Source organism: Lonchura striata, chromosome 5 (assembly GCF_050655825.1).
Source record: "Lonchura striata isolate lonStrDom1 chromosome 5, ASM5065582v1, whole genome shotgun sequence".
Lineage (NCBI taxonomy): Eukaryota > Metazoa > Chordata > Aves > Passeriformes > Estrildidae > Lonchura > Lonchura striata.
Window position 1 is genome coordinate 41,949,240 of NC_140707.1, and position 18,751 is coordinate 41,967,990.

The following is an 18,751-nucleotide window of genomic DNA, read 5'->3' on the forward strand; positions in this document are numbered from 1 at the left end:
CATCTTTGTTTTTTTATAGTTGTCAGTCTTGGTGTCTTTTGGAGGCCAGAAGAGTTAAGAGACAAACCTGCAAGACATATGGTACTGCAGACCCAGGTAAGATCAGATGGGTTACACTGACAGTGCACTCCTACTATCCCATCTCATTCCTTACAAGTCAAGCAGACAGTCCTGTAACTGATGAGGGCAGAAATTCCTGGCCCTCATCACCAGCCAGGAGTTCTTTGCTCTCCTTGTTCTCAGTGGGAAAAAATTTAAATATACGGGACTGCCCTCAAAAGAGTAGTGACATAGAACAAGAGTCTTCATCCTCAGGAAAAGAAGATGTAAAGATTAGTTTTCTACACCTGCAGGATGCCCTCACTACACATCTCATGTGGGTATCTAGCACTCCTGTTACAGCACCCGCCTTTGTTAAGGGGTACACACGACAAGCTGCTGCTGCAAGTAGAGCTTGAAGAATCAGTCTTGATTATTAGTTTTAGCAGCATGTTCTAGAAGTTGATGGAGTGCCCTGGCATCAGCTCTTTGATCACACTAGCAATTTCAGTCGTGAGAGCCTGATGCATCAGTCCCTGCCAATATGCTGCCTCTTTTCATGTGAAAGGGGGCAGGCCTGGCTGGGCATGACTGCAGACACAGAGTGTTCTGCCTCGTGCCTGTGCCGATGGCAGCATGGCTTGCAAGTCTGGAAGGGAAGCCTTCAGAATCAAGGGTGCCAGCTGCCCGTGCTGTGACTGCAGCAGTGCCTGCAGGTGGGCCACAGGTTACACCCAGGGGAACAGCTCAGGTGCACCCCCTCAGAACAGTTGTAATGTAGAGTGCAGAGAAAATCTTGCATAGAAGCCAAATTTAACACAAGTAACACATCAGTGATACAGAGATGCATTACAAAACGAATAAAACCAGCAAAGAAAGGTATAAATATAAATGTCCTTGGTGGTTTATTGTTCTTTGTATGTAAGAAGCTTTATTGTACAACTTACACAACTTTAGAATGGAAAAATGGTTAAAAATGTTTACAAAAAAAGCATGTTCTTATAAAATTATGCTAGCAAAAACAGGGGGAGGAGGGAAGCAAAAAAATCTTCAGTGTGCAAACTTTTTATAAAAATAGAAATACTAACTCTACAGGTAGCATTTCATGATAAATTATTTAAATAGCCTATCTACACAATTATGTGATTAACTATTACAATGGCAACGAGAAAAATAATTTATAAAAATACAAGCAATGGTATACAAGATGACAGGAAAAAATATAATACAACATTAGAAATTGTATTTGACTTTTTTTTTTCCAATGCCATTTCCTTTCTGGGAATACATTTTCTGCAAAGAAATTTTTACTATGTACAGCATTAACTTTTTAGTACTACAGTAGCTTTAAAGTTTGTTAGACATTTGAACTCTGCTGCTTCAAAGGTTTTTCTCAGTCACACAACAATGAGGTAATATTTGTACGTAAAACTTTCACCGTGTTCATTTCTTTTTGTTTTTTGAAAAGACAAGGAAATATTATAGGTATAAGGATGCTGCCCCTTCTGTTGGGGAAAACAGTCTTTTAATGTACATCAAGGCCTCTCCCTCATTTGCAAGGAGTTCCTGAAATTGCCTAGTCTGTGATGAATTCCTTCTTTTGTAGCTGCACGTCACTAGTTCCCAAGGGAGCTTGCAGTGGCCCAAAGAGCCCATTACATGGTTAGTGAGGGCTGTCCTCGTGCCTCCCGCTGCAACCTCCTCAGGGGCAGCTCTCCAGAGGTAAAGCATCACAGACATTTCCCAGCACTTGAGCATGCTAAGAGGGTGACTGGCATTCCCTCACCTCTAGTGCTGTGGATGGGACAGAAACTGTTACTATCTCAAGGGACTTGAATTTTAGCATTGCAGAACAGTTGTCTGCCAGGTTATCAACTGCCTTGCACAAAGAAAGGAAAAGCCAACACTGAGCTCAGACTGAGAAAAACAAACATCCCATTGCCCACATCCTCACTTTTCCTTGCACCTCAAAGCCTTTATACGAAAATTGCTCTTTGTAACATATACATTACCACTATCTGCTCAAGACAAGACTCTTTTTCTCAACTAAACCCTCTCTAGTTTCAGTATAGAACAGAGACAATAAATAATCTGTATTTACAATCTTACAGTCATGAAGACTTGTAACAATGATTAGGTGGATAGTCTTGACGCATCTCTTGTTGTTTTAATCAATAATCCCTCAGTCATTATAACATCAAGAATAGGCAAAAATAAATATTTTACAATTTTATCTACAGGCCCCATTTCCTCCCCTCTAAAGAAGCGAGGGGTTTAAAATATCTATGGCATGTAGAAAAGGAATGTTTTCATTACATTATTTTTGTGCCTCTTTAACCATAAAAAGTGAAGCATGTGCTGGTTTCCGGAAGGATAGCACAGTGCTAGCTGAGATGGTGGTGCTTTCTGGCACCATATCTGAAAGAACACATTTGAAGGTAAGCAAGACCTGCATCTACATCAGGAAAAAACAGAACCTAATCATAAATCCCAGTTCTCCCAAATCTGGTGTGATTGAATGTACCAGTTTTTATCCTCTTTCCCTCCTGCCATGACAGAAATCATTTTAGGATATCTGCTTTGTCCTGTGTAGTACAGCAGCTGATCTAGCTTACCACAGAGTAAGGCTATGTTTTTATCTGAAAGGTGTGACATAGAAAACAATTTCTCCAAGTTAAATGGATGTAAACCAAAGTAGCACAGCCTTCCTTAAAAAAAATCCTCTACCCCATAAAGAAAGACCTAGAGTTCCCCCTCCCACCCAAACTCCCTCTTCCCCACACAATGAAAGGTCTTCAGTTTAAGTAGTCCACAGCACATCCAAAGATGTTCTTTTACAAAATGCTACTCCATGGGACCTCCAGTTAGAGAGGCAGTGACACTGCACTGTGATAAACAGCAAACAAATGTCTTTCCTACTGAAAGAAGTGTGCTTGTTCAGTGATGACAATTCTCATTTGCAAGACACATTTGTTTCCTTCCACTTCAGCAGAGGTCAGATACCAAGTATGTTCTCACTTTCATTCTCTCAAAAGCATTCTCTTGAGGCAGGTCATGTGTTTCGAGTCCACATTTACGCAGAAAGAAGAAAGGAAGGAATAATATAATGGTCCCAGGATTTGTAAGGCTAAACGTTTCAAAAGGTGCAATTACCAGCATTTTTAAATAGTCTCTGATTCCAACAATCTTGTGATTATGAATCTGTGAAAAAAGGAAAAGACAATATTTAAATATTTATGTGTATTATGCATGATTATGTCCAAGTCATTAATGCCCAGAGACATTTATAGAGCAAATGGAAAGTACTTTCAATTAGGTGCTTCCTTGAGTTAGACTTCTTAATCTAATCTATGTAACCATTTCATAATGAAGTGACAATTTCAGAGGATTAGGACAGCTGGAACTAGTTACCTCTACTAAACTTCAAGACTGCAATACATGGACAACCTTCTACTTTGCTTACTTTTAAACAAATCAGCTCTTTACTTGCTAAAGTCAATATATTGCATTTCTACCTTAGATTTTGTCAGATGTGCTCATTCATTCTAGTCAGCACTTTAAAGAAGAGTCAAGATGTATTTCATTTCTGGAACTCAACATGGATTTCTGATACTTTGAAATATCACAATAGAAATACACTTAGATTTTATATATTTATATTTTTTACTGTGAAGAGTTTACCAAGTGTCCTGTTTCTGCCTGCAGAACTTGTTCAAACCTGAACCATGAATGATCACAGTTTTCCTTTTGGCTCCTATGTATTAAGTTCTTGAACCAATTCATTTATATGGGATCTCTTAACTGCAATGTTATCCTTACCTCTGCATTCATATTTAAGGTCTGAGAAGAACACCATTTCTTGAGAGAAGACAAATAATCCTAGCCGACCACCAGCATAGGTTTTATCGTAGATCGGTCCTGAGTCTGCCATGATTTTCTTCCCTTCATACATTACAACCCTACAAAGAAACAATAGCTCAGTCATCTTTGACAAGGTCCTGTGAGGTTCTTCTCCACTGACATCCACTTTTCCTGTGATATTTGCTTCAGATAAAAGGATGATGCTCACCTGATGTAGCCGGTCTTTGGTCTATGGCTAAGTCGCCATCTATATGCAGTGAAGTCTTTCCAGCCTATGTGACGAGGATCATGCCACAAAGTTCTCACCTGTGAAAGAATGTTTTTTTATCAACCAAAGGCCAGAGATAACACAAGTTATTTTGACATGAAGGTGCCTCATAATTAAAGTAAGTCATTAGGCTCTTAATAGCCTAAATATAGAAATAATAGAAATCAACTGCACTTAAATCTACTTTTAAAATATGTAAATTGGAAGATACAGCACAATTCCACTAACAATTGATTCACTGCTGCCAGAAAGCCTGTCTGCAGTAAGCAACCCTGTTAATTGTATATAATATTTTACTTGATTAGGAAAAATTACAAAGTTATTGGTCTTTGCCAAGAAGCCTACATGATCAGCATGTGCAGACCCCCTCTAAGTGTCTAATTTGCTGGAAGAACAGCCTGCCTTATGCAGAAGAGTTATCACACTGGAGTACTCATGTTATCACATTAAGAATACTTCAGCATGTAGTAAGCTCTTACCACTCTTACCTGGCCAGGAGTGTTTCCTGTGTGCCACAGAGCATTACGAAGGTGTTCTCCTGGACCAGTGGTGGAATTCACAACTTTAATGGAGAGACCTGAATAGCCTTGAGCTTTGGTTGGTGTGGAGTCCCAGTAAGACTGGGTGATCTGCTTCCACATGACAACATAGAAACGACTGCTAGATTGGTAGCCAAAAACAAAGCCAGCATAATCATCATCCCTTTCTGTATTGATAAAGAAGGTACCACTGAAGTCCACAGCATTGAATTCATCAAAACCTATGGGGACATTAAAGAATAAAGTTTTAGATGCTACTACTTTTTTACAATTCTTAAACAACTTTTTAATAGTTACTCAAGTTCTCTTCCTCTCTCTCACCACAACTGAAAAAACCAACAAAACAACCCCCCACCCCCACAACCAACCAACCAACCAACCAACAACAACAAAAAAATCAAACCACCCCAAATTAAATTTGAATGTTAAATTTTTCCCCTTACCGACTGCAAGGCCAGGGTCACAGTTGACTGTCTGAACCAGTTCTTTACCCTGGTGACGAACAACCCAGTTTGGATCATTTTGGGATGTTCCTTTGGGATCCAGAGGAATCATCTGAAATTTTCGGAAATCAGTCTCACTAATTTCCACATTTTCAGGGCAGATATCATCAATGTCTGGCACACTGTCTTGGTCAAAGTCATCTTTGCAAGCATCTCCACGTCCATCACCTATATGATAAAAGTAATTTTATTATTTTATTACCAACGCTATTTGCTTCTGAGTCTTACAGCTTGGAAATTAAAGTCTGAATTGCAGATCTCTGACTGCCCAGGTACTTGGCAGACACATGACAGAAACCGCAGCAGCTACTGTATAAATGCCCTTTCACTCCAGCCTGATAGTGACTTAGGAGTAAGTTGGATATGTGATCATTTTTACATTGATCTTTACTCCTGAGAAGCACTATAGCAACATCCTGGGTTTTTTTTTCTGGTACAGACATTCTGTATTTTTGTTACTTAGTTTTGTCCAACATTAAATAGTGTGAAAAAAATAGCATCAAACTATTGGAAGAAACAAAACATTATTATGATACTGGCTCTCTTACCATCAGAATCAGCTTGATCTGGGTTGGCAACCAATCTGCAGTTATCTTTGTCATCAGGGATACCATCATTGTCATCATCATGGTCACAGGCATCACCTTTTCCATCCTTGTCATGGTCAGCTTGATTGGCATTGGGCACATAGGGGCAGTTATCAAGGTTATTTTGATGACCATCTTCATCTATGTCCTGGTTGTTGTCACACTGATCACCTATGCGATCAGAATCTGTGTCTTCCTATCAGAGGAGAGAACAAAAACATTTTAAAAGGCCACTTAAAGAAGGCTGAGATAGGAGTCTCTGAAATAGGAGTCTTAATATAGAATTAATTAGGATTTCTGCTTGCTTTATCAAAAGCTAAAATGGATATAATGGGTGGATTAATACACACTTAAAACTGCCTGTGCTAACTGGTTTTATGCTACTTTAGACTTGTTCTGGTTTTAATTTGAATTCACAGTATCAGAAAGCAGTGTGATTGTCAGCTATCTTGAGCCTTTGATACCTCTTCTGTCACTAGTCTACCATACAGGATGCAGGGTACTTTATCTCCTCCCTTCCCTGGCAGCAATGCGGTTTCAAGGGCCAAATCAGGGTTGGATTACTCTGTACTTAGTCAGTAGAGACTGTAACATTAGAACAGTCTACCAATGCTTGGTGTTACATCCTCTACAAACACAGCTTAATTTTCTCTATCATAAATGCTCTTTGTGCCTCCAATTCATCAGTCAAGACAATTGTTCCCATGGTGGTGACAGACTGCGTTAACTAACTAGTGTGATTGCTGATCACATATTTTAGCCAGTCATTTGCATAATCGGGTCCTGAACTAAGGAAAACAATCCTATCACCTCTGAGGTTGCCCCACATTTAGCCTAGTAGTCTTGTGAACACAGGTGGGTGACCCTGGTGTAGACAGAAGGCATATCATACACTGTTGGATTAGCTACTAATTCTTGCACTTGAAATCCAGTACCTTCACTTCTAGAACTTGATTAGGATAGTGTTTGAAAAGCTGTTAGAGTCTTGTATTAAAATTTCAAAGTCACAAGAGAAAGGATCTTCCTGAAAGCAGCTGCCTCAAAGGATCTTCGGGTGATTCCTTCCCTCAAGTGAGGAAGTAGGAAAGCAAGTGACAATGACTAAGTCACTTTATATTATCTGTTTAAATCCTTCAAGTAACACTGCTTTTAGGCTACATTCCAGTGATTTGCATCTGCTTTTCTAACCCTTTAAGCATTCCAGTTATGTCCCTAAAGCTATTAAACAGTCTTTTAACTGACAGGATGTCACAGGCTTTATCTACTTCTGCCTTCAGTTTTTGAACCAGTAAGTTGTGTGAGAATCTGGATCCCCCTGGATTTTTATGAAGGTGAATTTTACAAGTGTCATAATATGCCTTTTTCTTAGAGAAAAGCAACTTGAGCTGTCTTCTACTTACTGCTAGAAAAGTTATCTTCTGAAATGCAGTTGGCTTCAAGTTTAGGGACAAAGTTTAAAGAACAGCTTTGTGTCTAAGTGAACACAGCACTATGGGCTATGAAGAGAGTAGTTCCACTACCCACATTTTGCACAATGTTCCCAAAGTATTTCATATTCTCTCTGTGAGGATCACCACAACTGACAAACCTAAGAAATGTTTAGGCAACCAGCACATGCAGTAGTCTTACAGATATTCACTACAGCTACTTTTCAGAAAATACCTAGCAGCTGTTCAAACAGGGCATGTTATTTGATAAAGGCACCAAATGGGAAAGTGGTAAGAATGACTTGTGACAAGTCAAATTTCCGGTGTAACCTGTTAAAATATGTTCTACAACACACAACATACTGTATTTTTAGCACACTCTGTTTATATAATTCAAATCCCTTACCTGGTCAGGGTTGTGTTCCAGTGGACAGTTATCACACTGATCTCCAACACCATCCAAGTCTGTATCCCTCTGGTCTACATTGTACACATACTGGCAGTTGTCCCTTTCATTAAGCACCCCTGTAAAAGTTCATTAATGAAAATCAGACATCTAAATGCTGCAAAGGCCTGTATAAAGCCACCACATACTTCTTGATACCTTTTTTAAAATATTTTGAGCATTATTTGAAAGCTTTGAAACATGACTCATCACTAGCTCTGTAATACACTTCTGCTCTATTGCCTTGTGAGAGTGGAGATAGAATTTAACTGTGACAAAACGTATAAATTCCAAAGTGAATTTCCATTAACCCTAACTGCTCTTTCAGTAGCCTTCACATCCTGAAACCACCACAAGAGAACTTTGGTACATTCAGGGATGAAATTCTGCTAGGAAATCAGAATTACATTGGGTTGATTTGATTCATGGCTGAAAACCATCTAAAGGAGTGATCAGAGGCAACCTACCATCTCCATCAATATCTATTGCACATGCATCTCCTTCTCCATTGTTGTCAGTGTCAGTTTGATCAGGGTTGTGATTGTAGGGACAGTTGTCACAGCGGTCACCAACATCATCCCTGTCGTAGTCATACTGCTGTGGGTTGTAGATGAATGGACAGTTGTCCTGCAAAAGTGAGGAAAGTCAAGTTTTAAAAAGAGTCAAATTAAAGCTTTAACCAGATTCTGCTTATGTTTGTACTGCTTTATGAAAGAAGAAAGGAAAGGAGGGGAAACAGATAAAACTCAGATGCTACTATCTCAAACACCCCGTTGCTGGCACAAGTGTATGAATGGCTGAATGAAAAACGAAATGTCATTTCCCAAGCTCAAACAGCTGCAGAAAGTTTGTCTGCACAGTTATGCATATCTAAGGTTTCTAGGATAGCTGTCAGTGCCAACAATTTCCTATGATCCTCTCTTAAGATGAATGTCAGAAGCTAGAGTCCAGCTTTGGGAAGGGAAGTGGGAAAGCCACATTCTCAATGGCTGTTCTTTTCTGTTTCCTTACCCGGTCATCAGGAATGCCATCGTCATCATCATCACTGTCACAGGCATCACCAATCCCATCCTTATCATAGTCTTCCTGCCCTGAGTTAGGCAGATTAGGGCAGTTATCCTACAAGGAAAAAAGTACACAGACATGTTCACTCCTGGTATTATTACAATATGGATTTGAGCAGGTAAAATCTAATCATTAGGCAAAATTGTAACACCTCAATCAGGTAGGAGTAACCCTACTGTAATTCTCTCAATTTAAGCTAGTCATTAAAGTGAGAAGTCTTAGAAAGCCACAGTTAAATAATTTTAAAATAAAGATTGGATTGCTTTTGAGAATCTTACCCTGCTGCTCACTCTTCCCTTGGAGAGTGCTATCAGAACAAAACTGATATAGGTATGGTCTAAATTAGAATCTTCCTAGAACATTTACAATAATCAGGCTTCATTTTTTCCCATATCACAAGAATATATAAAGCAATACAGCAACAGCAAGAGCCTCCTAGCAATGCCTTGACAATGGCATCCCTACACCTCCTTGATCCCTAGAAGGTTTTTTTGCAGAGAGCATAGTTTAATAGCTTAGGCTGTTAGAATGGCAGATGGTAAAAGAGGATAAACTTACCTTTTTACAGTGGTAAGTAGCATTGGCAACACAAACCAGGTTCTCATTTGGCCATCCATCCAAGTCAGTATCTTCTCCACAGATTATGCCATTGCCAGCATAGCCTGGTTTACATTCACAGCGATACATGGGGTCACTAAAGTGGCCAAGGTAATTGCATTTGGCATTCTTGTTGCAGTCATGTGTTCCATCTGTGCATGGATTACGTGGCTTGCAGACCTAGAAGACCACACAGAAATTAAATCCATTGAAAACATTGCTTTATCCTTCACTTTTTCCCCAAAGATTCAAATACATCCTAATCAATCAGGCAAAAAAAGTCTCATACATGGCTTTCTTCTGGTCCTCAACTCCAGTACCAGTCTTAGCACTAATTATTTTTCTTGTTCAAACCTTATGTATTATCAAATGGAACAAAGCATTAGGATACCTGAGGCACATACTGTTGTATCATTAGTGACTACTGATTTACTCCTGAGTTACTCCTAAAATTATGTGTAACCTCTGAACCCTCCATGGCTGAGGAGGACAATGATATTTAAAACTCATTTTGATCTTCAAAAGAATTAATGCTGGTTAATGCTTCTTCTGTTCTGAATCACAGAAGATGGTGTTTTATTAAATGCTCCAAGTTTTTTTTTTTGCCTAGAACACATAGGTGTTTTCTGTTTTTTGTGAAACTTTGTAACTTAGAACAATTCTCAAATTGACAATACCTGTTTGTTACTCATGGCATCCTCAACACTGCGGCCAAATGGCTGTGTTCCAGTGAAACGTGGTGGGCAAGGCAGACAGTTGTACCCAGGTTCAGTATTCTCACACCTGTGCACTCCATTGAAGACAAAGCAGGCATCAGGAACCTCTTTGCACTGAAATATGAGTTTGAGATAAAGGAGAACAACAGTTAGCATTATTAAACAGTGATTCTTATTCTCCCTTTCTGTTTTCTCTTCTTCCTTTTCAAGGAGCAAACTATAGTCTTCTTACCTCATCAATATCTTGGCAGTGAATACCATCACCATGGTAGCCAGCAGGACAGGCACCACACTTCCAGGAACCATCAGGGGCACTGGTGCACGTAGCCCCAGCAAAGCAGGGATTAGACAGACACCCATCTGTGAAACAAGTGAGGAAATGTTACGATAAAGGATGCTTTACCGTGCTGTTACAGTAGTGTATTTGGCTGATATCCTGGTTTAAAATTATAGCACTTGAGGTTTTGCAGACTTTACACTGGCATTTTCAATATTATCAACAACCTTCAGAGGTTTATGGGCAAATGGATACTCACCAATTGGACAGTCCTGTTTGTTGCAGACCTGAGTCCCTCTAGCTTCACCTACACAAGTCTTCCCACCATACTGAGGCTCAGGATTATTGCAGAGACGGCTTCGTTTCTGAAGTCCTCCTCCACATGTCACTGTGCAAGCATCCCATGGAGACCATGGTCCCCAGTTGCCATTAACTTAAGGGAGAAGAAGAGAGAAAACATGTATAGCTTTAAATTCAGTGCTACAACTAGTTTCAACCTGACTAAGGACTTTACTTTTGTAGGGAGAGCAGTTCAGACATTGCTCTGACATAAATGACAGAATTAATGGACTCCATGGAAGAGGCATAAAAATAGTTTCATCTGAAACTAACCTGTGAGGTTTTACATAGCCCACCTCTAAGTTTAAAGAGAGAAGAATACTATAACAAGCTTACTTAGTAACTACCCTGGATGTTAACTATTTAAGCTACCAATTACTAGTTACCACCAGGACACACTTACTTGGGCAAGGATCTTTCTGGCAGGCTTTGTTTTCTCTTGCTTCACCCTCACAAGGTTTGCCATTCAGCTGTGGTACTGGAGAGTTGCAAAGACGAATTCTAGTAATGATGCCCGTGCCGCAAGTGACAGAACATGATGACCATGGCGACCAGTGACTCCAGCCACCATCCTGTTTAACTACAAGAGAGATTTCTGTTATTCATAATTTCTGAAGACTTCAGCTGTACAGCACCCAGGACACAGCCAGTACCAGGACCAAAGACTCCATGTGTAAAGGATAGCCTCCTGACTGTCACAGATCAAGTTTTGCAACTAGGGAAATTTCATACCTAAACTGGCATCACATTTCGTCCTGGGAGCAGTGCCCAAACATGCCTGTTTACTGCATTAACTATCTGCTTCCCTCCATCTTGTTAATACAAGTCCTTAAAGCTAGAAGCCAAGGATCCATGCCAGTGGCAGAGCTACCTGGTAATCCTCGTTTTTTAACATTCAGCCAATAAAAGCAGCCTCTGTTTTACTACCAGCAAGAGTAGATTAAGTACTTACATCTCTTATCACACTCCTGAAGGTGGCAAGTCCGAGTCTGTACAGAGGAGCCTTCGCAGCGGTTATTGAGACTGTCACAGGAACGGCCTCTCTGCTGAATCCCATTACCACAGGTCACAGAACACGAGGTCCATTCAGACCAAGGAGACCATCCATCGTCTGCATAGTCGCTAGCTGCAGAGGGATACAGCTCTGAATAAGACTCCAGACAAATGCTTTTCCGTATCTTTTCTCTCACCTCTCTCTCCACAAAAATGGACACAACTGTTCTCAGAAGCCATATATGCATCTTCCTTCTTTGTATAAGATAAAGGCCATGAACTCAAACATTTCAATATGTTGCATATTGTAGAAAATATCTGAACATGGATCACATAAGTGATTAGCCTCAAAGACACATCAGATTAACCTACTTCAGAAATACAAGGTTACCATAGGATACCCAGTTCTGATATACTGCAGAGCAGCATGGGTCTAGTTAGATGTGGCCAACTGCTACAGGACTGTGAAAGTATTAAGTACTTACGCCAGCACCGAGGGCAGCACTCCCCATCAGGCACAGTGGCATTGGAACAAGGCATGAGAGGACAGGACACTTTCCGGCATATGGTGGCAGAGTTCTATAAAGAGTTGTGAGAATTACAGTTATCACGTGGAATATAAACAATGTTTGGAGTCTAAGTAAATAATAGGGACTTTTTCTGCAGAACTTTAAGATTCAGTAGCATATCTAAAGCAGAGACCCTTGTATTTAGAGCTAAAATACCACCCAATGGGTAGTCCCAGGTATTTTCAGTCAAACTTCATCTCATTTCCATTCTCACCCATTATTTTTTAGTCAAAAGCAGAAATATTTTCGTTCTGCAGAAGTTTATCGGTAGTACTAGCATATGCTGGCTCAAGTAAATGACTATTATGTGATACCCAAAGTACAAGGTCAGATTTCAAAGAAATGAAATAAGAATGAAAAGCCAATTTTCTCTTCAGTTAATATGGATTTAAGCTGATTATATGGTAAAGAAAAAATGAGTTTAGTGGACTCTGCTCAAGTGCCATGCAATCTCTAACTTATAATTAGAGGTTTTTCATCTCTAAGCCAAACACGCAGGGTAAGAACACCCACCCCCAATCTCAATAAGAGTTAAAGGGCAGTCTGTAGTTTTGCTTCTTGAAGGTAGCACCTTGGTCAGAAGAATGCTCTCATGATTACTATTTTAATCTCCCCAAGCAAATTATTAGATTAAGGCAATTACAGCTAACATTGAGTAAACAGATTGGTAGGAACGAGGCAAATGCAAAAGTCACAATACCATGTGCTGACTACAAGACAAAAGACAGAGAGCTAAAGAAGCAGACACAGAATTTGAGTTGCCTTGTATTGCACATATACAAATACCTGACTTTTAGTTTCTAAAGAGTGGCATGCTAATTAACCCACTCTTTGTAGACTGGTACCCCAAAATGCTTTTGCTAAGGTATACTTAAATGGAACAAGCAAATAAGTTAAAGAAACCCTGAAACTGTACATTTTGTATGTATTTACAGCATTCAGCAGAAGTGAAACACAACGCTTCAATATCTTGCCAGGTGATTCAGGGATATTAAACAACTGAAATCCAAAAGGGATCATTGTTCCATATAATCTATAAAAGCTAATAGGACACACCTAGAAGCATTTTCTAGATAAAGAAAACATCATAAGTCTCTTTACCAAGTAATTTTTGACCAAATGTCATTTTCTACTAAGTCAGCAAGAGGTTTAGTGAGGACAGAAGGCAAACCTAGAAAAGCTGATAGTACTATACATTTGTTGTGTTGATACTGACTTAGTTTACTGATGGACTTATGTAAAGAATACAGGCATTCCCCAAATTAATGAACTAAAACTCTTAATGGCTGTATCAGAGTGATACATATAATTTCAGCGTCTCATATAATTTTCTAGAATATTGCTGTTTGGACAAGGTAGGGAACCTGCCTTTATATCAGAGATCTAGTAGAATGAAATAAACTGATTAATTCTATGGCTTCTCTAGTATGCCTAGTTCTGTATATGATTCACTCTTTCTAACAAACATTGCTGTTTAGAACTATCTATTAATTCCGCCTTATGAGTTTATATTCAGGTGATTTGTGAATGTGAGGAATCTTACCTGGCAAGTACATTCAGTGCAGCTGTCAATAGTCCACTCCTCTTTATTTTTGTGCAAGACTCCATTATGAATGCATGCTCCAGGAGTGATCTGGACTACTTTGGCAATGATTTCATTTTCTTCAGTCTTGAGGGACAGAAGCAAAAAGAAGATATTTAGGATTAATACAGAAATACCCTTTTTCACAAAAGTCAAAGTAAAAATATTTTGCTGTTTACATAGCCTCTCAAAAGCCAGGTTATAATTAATTCACTAAGTGCTAGTTAATGAAAGGTACCATGAAGTTGACCACCACTTACCACTTTTCTAACTCTGTCTTGAAGTGTTGTAACCATGGACCGTAGCCCTTGCAGTTCCACAAACATATTTGTTAGTTCATCACAGGAAAATCCACAGACTGCTTGGATGTCCTTTGTTTTATGGCCAATGTAATTAGTGCGGATAGCTGGGCTGGAACCATTGATGGGGTTGTCCAAAGTAATGACTGCACTAGTGGCTAAGAGAAAAAAACAGAGGTGAAGTAAATGCATTTTATATGACATGCATTTATCATTCCAGGCTAACACCTGCTAAACAGCTGCCACTAGATTCATTAGGGTGCCTGCAGAAATATAATCTTATTTCTTATGCAATGTGGATTTGCATGTCAGCATACTTCTGAGTTCTGTTTCAACTTGTCTTTCTAAAGTAATGAGAAATCTTATTTTTAATAGGTCATTGGACTCAGAAGATTGTAAACTTACAACTGGAGCAGCCTTTGTTCCGCAGGATAGTTTCCAGAGTTGTTCCAAACACAAACCGCACATTCTGCAGCAGACCCTGTGGACAGAGAAAGAATTACAACTACTTGCAGCAACTGCAAGGGGAAGAACCACTTGCACTTGGACAGACTGAAGGTCATGCAAGATCTTACAGAGCAATTTCATGACAGACAGATGGAAAAGTGAAACACATTGCTCTATTCTCCTTAATGAAAACCAGCCCTGCTTCCTAACGGTCTTATCCTTGAGCATAAGGACTTGGCAACTCTCCAGGCAGGAAGGAAAATACCCATGGATTTCTGAATCTCATATAAGAAGCTAAGCAATGAAGCTGCAACTACCTGTCTGGAAACTTCAGTGCCTTCTCATTGCTGCAGGAAGTTCCATCCCCACAAATCTAATGCTTCACCCTTCAAATTCCATTAGTAAAGTTTAGGAGATTTAGACGTCTTTGCTGCTATGTAGGCTTGTTGAGTAGCTAATGCACCTTCAAAACAGATGACTGAAAATTCTAGGCAAAATCATAAGTGAAAGTCTTACCTGGAAGTTGTCATTGACTCCCCCTTTGGCAATATGGAGCCTGGCACTGCTGGCTAGGTCCCTAGTGAAGATGTTCTGGATGGGGATGTCCAGTTCAGCGTTTTCCATTTTCTCACACCCCACATAGAGCTGAGCTCGGTCCTCCTGCACAAACAGGGTGATATTCTTCCAATGTCCTGTAGCTAGCAAGACATCCTCTACTGACACTAACTGCTGCTTGCCGTCAACAGAAAGGCTCAGGTCCAGGGAGCCTGCCTTGCCATTTGATACTAGACTGAAGACATGACCAGAGCCATCATTCTTTTCCACAGACAGCAGTGTGCCTCTGCTCTTCTTGGCTTGTCGGAGAGTGGCCAGGAGAATGAAGCCCTTCTCAGCATGGATGGCATCTAATAAGTCTTGGAACTTTGTGTCAGGGACAGCAGGGATGCGACTGGCATCTTCAATGCGGTAAGCAGGGCTGGAGGATTCTGGCCCCTTCACCAGGTACACCCCGGGGGCCCGGCGCCCCGCTCCTTTCCGCATGAAGCCAATGAGCTCAAAGAGATCGAAGACGCTATTATCATCATTCCTGGATTCTGCAGAGAGAGATCAGGATAAGCATCATGAGAAAAGGACAAGAGGCTGAGTAGGTGCAAGTTTCCCAGGATTACTTAACGTTTTGGCTCCTGGCGCACATCGTGCAGGGCACAGTGCCTCACATCAGAGCACAGACAGTTAGGTCTGATGGTGCAGCAGTCCCACCAGGAGCTGCTGTGCAGCAGTACATGTGCATTCTTGTACGGGAGCCAGTCAGCACAGGAGTGCCAGGTACCCGCTGACTGACACACAAAGGTAGCAGCCATTCTGGCACCTCATTACACTCCAGCAGCACAGAAATAGACAGCAAAACCCAATCTGCATTATTCCTATGCTGGGACATGGCAAAGTGAGTTTGCACAATCCAGGCTGAGTGACAGCAGCACAGCAGCAGCTTCTCTATAGCACCAAAACGGCAGCCTACTACCTCATTCCTTCTTCAGGCAGTTCCTACATCATGTTCCTCCTTTCTTCTGCTCAGCGCAGAGGTAGACAAGCTACATGCTCAAATTCTGGAGACTCTGCGTTCCTACTTCTGAAGGTTACACAAATTCCACACCAGAGAGAAGTTTTCTGTTCCCAGCTAGCTCATGCTCAGGTTAAAACGTTTTTGTTCATTGAGAGCTTTGGAGCTCTTTACCACCGAGCACAACTTCATCTGCCTATACAGGCACCAAAGTTATTTCTTCTTGCCCCGGTACCAGCGCAGAGCCGGCCTTACCTGCAGTGCGCTTGGTCTCTGAGCCGCCGAGCACGAGGAGAAGGAGGCAGAGAGCAGTCGCTGGCCCCATGGCAAAGGTCTGTCTCTGAACCAGCCTGGGGACACACACGAGGAAGGTCACCGCGCTGCCGTCGCACCCACGACCGGCGCCGGCGAGGCTCCCGCAGGCGGGACGTTGCGCAGCGGGGACGGGGCAGGTGTCCCCGGCCCCCCTCGGACGGGACAGCGAGAGCGGCGGGAGCCGCTTCGGCACTTACCTCCGGCAAGAGCGATCCGGGCGGTCCGCGCCGGCCTCTGGGTACCGGCGAGCAATATCCGCGGGCAGCCCCGACCGTCCCGGCGCGGGAGGGCGAGCGGCGGGCAGCGGGAGCGGCGCTGCCGGGACTCTGCGGGCGCCGGCCGCCGCGCCCGGCTATAAAGGGATGGCTCGCATTCCTGGGCGCACGGCGGGCCAATCGGCGGCGGCGGGGCAGGAAGCGGGAGGCGGGAGCCGGGCGGCTCCGGGGCCAGGGACAACTTTCCGCAGGGGCCGGGGGGCGGGGGCGGGCGCGCCCCGCGGGCCGGGGGAGCCGCTGCGCCCGGCCGCGCCGCGAGGGGGCGCTGGGCCCCCGGGGCCTCCCGCGCTGCCCGCGGCCCCGCGCGCCGCCCGGCTCCCGGCGCCTTCCCCGCCGGCAGCGGGACCCGCCCGGGCCCGCGGGGCCCGCGCTCCCTCCGCCGGCCGGAGCCCGCCTGGCCCCGCGCCCGCCGCCCGCCGCCCGCCCGGCGTCCCGGCCCCGCTCTCCGGCCGCGCGCACCGCAGCGAGGGCGCCGGGGGCACGTCCCGCCGCCGGCACGCGGCGGGCCCTGGAGGAGCGGTGCGCCCAGACGCCGCTGCCGCCGGCTGTGCCGAGGCGCTACTGAAAGCATCCTCCACTGAATGTTCACTTAGTGAGACTTTCTCTGCCTGCCCGCTGGTTCCAACACACAGCGCTCAGGACACTGGGTTCACAAAAGGGGAATAAGGGCAATTCTCACTAGCCCGTCTTGCCCGGCCTTGGTGGAGCCGGTTCCCGTGGGGGCAGAGAGGACAGAAGCCGGCAGGCTGGAGCAGTAGGACCTGCTGTCTCCTTTCCACATCTCCTTGTCACTGGAGAAATGTTCGTGGGGATGACCCTCAAACAAATTCGCCTTAGGAATGAAATTACTATCGTTGTAGTGCAGCTGAGACTCTCCCATAGCAGATTTGTTTAATTAATAAAATGACTAACACTACTTCAGCTAAGAATTTCCCGTGTAATATGAATTCCAGGTAACAGGAAATCTAAAGGTTAAAAGGTAGGTTCCTTGCATAATTTCATATTCTGAATGACTAAAAGTGACTTGGGCGTGTGAAACAGCTTTGAGGTAATCAAATTCCAAAAATGGTTAATTCCTCTGCATTCCCTGGCCTTTGTGTGCTTGGCATGTGCTCCCGTGGGAAGTGGAGTGTCAGTGAACGAGAAAGACCTAGTCAGGCAATTGCGTGTGTGGCGAGGGAGAACTGGAGTGAGCAGTGACTGAGTTGGACTCTGAACTGTGTAAAATGCATCAGACAGTTGTGCTGGCTAATGTATGAGGAGGAATTACTGCACTACAGATTATCCTAGGAAATGCTCTGGGAAATTCTTGACCCAAGGAATGAGAGACAGCTGCAGAATTGTGTATATTAGGGCAAAGCCAAATCTATTGTCTGCCTTTTTAACTTAGAAGATAGAGTATACCATCTGAAGTAGGTCTTTTTACTGTACAGTGATTCACAGAAGAAAAACCTCAACCATCTCAAGATAAAGAACTGAGAGAGAAGAGAAATTATGTTGATGATGAGAGCCATGTCAGTAAAAAAAACCCTAAAAGATCAGCAAGAGAGAGAGCATGCAAGATAGATACATGGACTGCTCCAACCTGGACAGGTTTAACATTTTATGCTAGTTGAGATAATTTTTCTCCCTTCTTGCAGTCAGTATTCTCAGCATAAAACTGAAGAGCATAGTGAATGCAGTATCATATCACAGAGTATTTTGCTTCTGTAAGTATAATGGTACAAAAAAGAACAGCTTAACTGTTAACTGTTTGCTGGATAAGGAATTGGTGGATGGTCACATTCAGTGGGTGGTGGCTGGGGGCTCAGAGTCCTGATAGACATGAGTCCTTCAGGGGTCAGTTCTAGGACCAGTTCTATTTAATGTCTTTCTCAGGTACATAGATGGAAGATCATCCAGTTTGCAGATGACACCAAGCTGAGTGGTGGAGTTGACACACCTGAAGAATAGAACACCATCCATGTGGACCGGGACAAGCTCAGGAACCAGTTGATGGAAATCTCATGAGGTTAAACAAGGCCAAGTACAGGGTACTGCACCCAGG

At 42.6% G+C, this 18,751-nt stretch overlaps 1 protein-coding gene across 1 annotated transcript; it reads right to left on the minus strand.

Annotated features, from left to right (window-relative positions):
- Window positions 1-921: 921 nt before the first annotated feature.
- On the minus strand, window positions 922-16,760 carry THBS1 (thrombospondin 1). The gene is made up of 22 exons (XM_021539256.3): window positions 16,627-16,760; window positions 16,370-16,464; window positions 15,070-15,647; window positions 14,512-14,587; window positions 14,068-14,264; window positions 13,769-13,894; window positions 12,142-12,235; window positions 11,616-11,789; window positions 11,067-11,243; window positions 10,584-10,757; window positions 10,280-10,407; window positions 10,009-10,161; window positions 9,293-9,511; window positions 8,681-8,788; window positions 8,137-8,296; window positions 7,631-7,749; window positions 5,759-5,993; window positions 5,151-5,378; window positions 4,657-4,928; window positions 4,109-4,206; window positions 3,859-3,998; window positions 922-3,240 (listed from the first exon to the last, which is right to left on the minus strand). Exons 2-22 carry the CDS (start codon window positions 16,437-16,439, stop codon window positions 3,233-3,235), a joined length of 3,534 nt encoding a protein of 1,177 aa, XP_021394931.1. The 5' UTR covers window positions 16,440-16,464; window positions 16,627-16,760; the 3' UTR covers window positions 922-3,232.
- Window positions 16,761-18,751: the final 1,991 nt, after the last annotated feature.